At 36.7% G+C, this 2,268-nt stretch overlaps 1 protein-coding gene across 1 annotated transcript in view; it reads right to left on the bottom strand.

Annotated features, from left to right (window-relative positions):
* Positions 1-2,268, bottom strand: part of LOC119585086 (tyrosine-protein phosphatase non-receptor type 2-like) — a gene marked incomplete in the record, with an annotated part of 74,581 nt that overhangs the window by 4,722 nt on the left and 67,591 nt on the right. The window contains 1 exon segment of the mRNA XM_037933706.1: positions 1,178-1,265. Coding sequence (XP_037789634.1) covers positions 1,178-1,265 — 88 coding nt within the window.

Here is a 2,268-nt window from a genome sequence, read left to right as displayed (position 1 = left end):
TCCAAATTCACTTATATCTGGTACATAAAAATAGGTTAGACATAGGTTGACTTATACTGCAGCGTGATGTTTCATAAAATGTAAATCCCAATAGAATGAAAATAAAATTAGTGAAACTAAAATACAGTAGCATTTTACACCCTTTCCCACAGAGCAAATTTGTAACATCTTTAATAATACAAACTTGGCAACATGATTAGATTTTGCAAAAACAATTATTTACATTGCATTTCTGTTTTTTTGTAAAAAATATAAAGGCAAGCATTAATTACTAACCCCAAGAGCAGGGGAAATTGATTTATCACGTTTTGTACATGACCCCATAACTGGAAAAATGCCCCGCCAAAAAGCCCTACGGTCCATGCCCAAAACTGCCCCTTTAAAACGCCCTTACCCGCTATTCATTTGTTACCTTAGGTTTCTTGCTAAGTTCAACCGTGTTTTCAGTTAAGATGCCTTGGTTTCAGTGGTATCTATATTCACAGTGCATATGAGGTTGTCCAAGAATAATGTAATAAAAAAATTCTAGAACCAATGAAATACTACTATTACTACTTATAAGACTAAGAACAACATTATCAAAGTCAACAACTGTGGTTGCAGCCCTAAATACAATCTTAACTTGGACTTGCAACCCTAAAGTGTGAACATGTAGTAATATATCCAACCATTTTCATTTTACTTATATTTGTTTATGACTTTACATTTTTTTTTTACATGGGTTTTTATTTATTAGCCAAGAATTTCAATAAATACGAAATGGGGGGCGGAGGGGGGGGGGATCATCTACGTAACTAAATAAAAAATTGTGGCCCAGCTGCCGATATTTTTATTGATTTTTTTTCTAACATCCTCCGGTTGACTCTCAGCAAACCCTCACAACCATGGGGTTGGGAAACCACTCCCTTAGCCTCTTTGATACTACTAACTACATCGGTATTGACCATGGCCATTTCAATTTTTTTTCTTTGAAATGTATTTTCCTCGTTCATATATTCTTACCTGTCCCTCTCTTTCTCTTACAGAAACTGTCAAAACCTAATATATCCATGTCTTTTTATCAACCAAAGTATAAGACAAGTCTCTGAATATCTGAAAAAATACAAAGTACCACCCTGCAGTCAATAGGTGTGAGCTACTTTGTCATATAAAAAATGTTCTTTCCGTGTTTACTTACATATCATCAACTGGACTAGGTAGAGGGGTAGTTTCTGGCCCAGAACCATCAGTGGCTGGTTCAGCTGGCAGAGGTCTTGCTGGAGCATCTAGCAAGCAAGGAGGAGAGTTAATGCCTGGGAAAGGAATACATAAATGCATAGCAAATAACCAAATCTCCACATAGCTCTCCAACTTCCTAACTGGCTACAAAATATACGTGCAAGCCATTTTTTTAAACCCATTTTTCTCCAAAAACCCAACCAAAAAACCATCCTTTTTTGGGCAATATAAAAAAAAAAACAATACATTTTTCTTCCCCAAAAAATTTGGAAAAAGGGTTTTTAAAAAAATTTTTGTTCAGGGAATTTTTTCCAAAAAATTTTTAATTTTAAATTCCTTCTTTCGAATCCCCAGAAAAGGGGCAAACCAAAAAGAGACTTTTTTTGATCGGCATGAAAAAATGGGCCCAAAGAAATATTTTGGGATTTGGAAATAGGGAAAAAAATCTTAAAAGGTAATAAAATAAAGGTTTTTCAAACACAAAATATTATTTCAAAAAATGGCAATAAAGAAAAAACACAGTCTTTTTTGGTCGAAAATATGAGAAACCAATTTTTTAGTTAACTAGAAGATAAAAAGAAAAAAAACCCCAAACCCCCTTTACATATCAAAAAAAAAGGGAAAAAGGGACTTTCAAAAAAAAACACCCCAAACCTTTTTTCCTAAAACTGTTTCACCACTTTTCTATTTAAATTTTTAAATCGAAGACCCCCTTTACCCCCCTCTCAGTTGGGAAAAAGGGGGCCTTTCGGAACAAAAAAACACAAATTTGGGGGGATGTCTAAATAACCTTTTTGTTCTCTTTCCACCGGGTCCTATGGTGGGTACTTTTTTTTCGCAGTCTTGTGAAGTATCTCTAACATGGAGGCGAGGGGGGGGAGGGGAGAAGGGTGGGGGGGGGGAAAGGAAGGGGGGGGGGGGAAAAGGGGGAGGGGGGGAAGCCAGAAGGGAAAGAGAAGGGGAAAATTTTTTAAAGTAGGGAAAAGGAAAGAAGAGGAGGGGGGAGGGAGAAGAAGGGGGGAGGAGGGGAAAAGAGAGGAGCGGGAAGGG

This window comes from Penaeus monodon, chromosome 19 (genome assembly GCF_015228065.2).
Source record: "Penaeus monodon isolate SGIC_2016 chromosome 19, NSTDA_Pmon_1, whole genome shotgun sequence".
Taxonomy (NCBI): Eukaryota; Metazoa; Arthropoda; class Malacostraca; order Decapoda; family Penaeidae; genus Penaeus; species Penaeus monodon.
The sequence above is the reverse complement of the archived record's forward strand: the minus strand, read 5'-3'. Positions and strand labels throughout refer to the sequence as shown.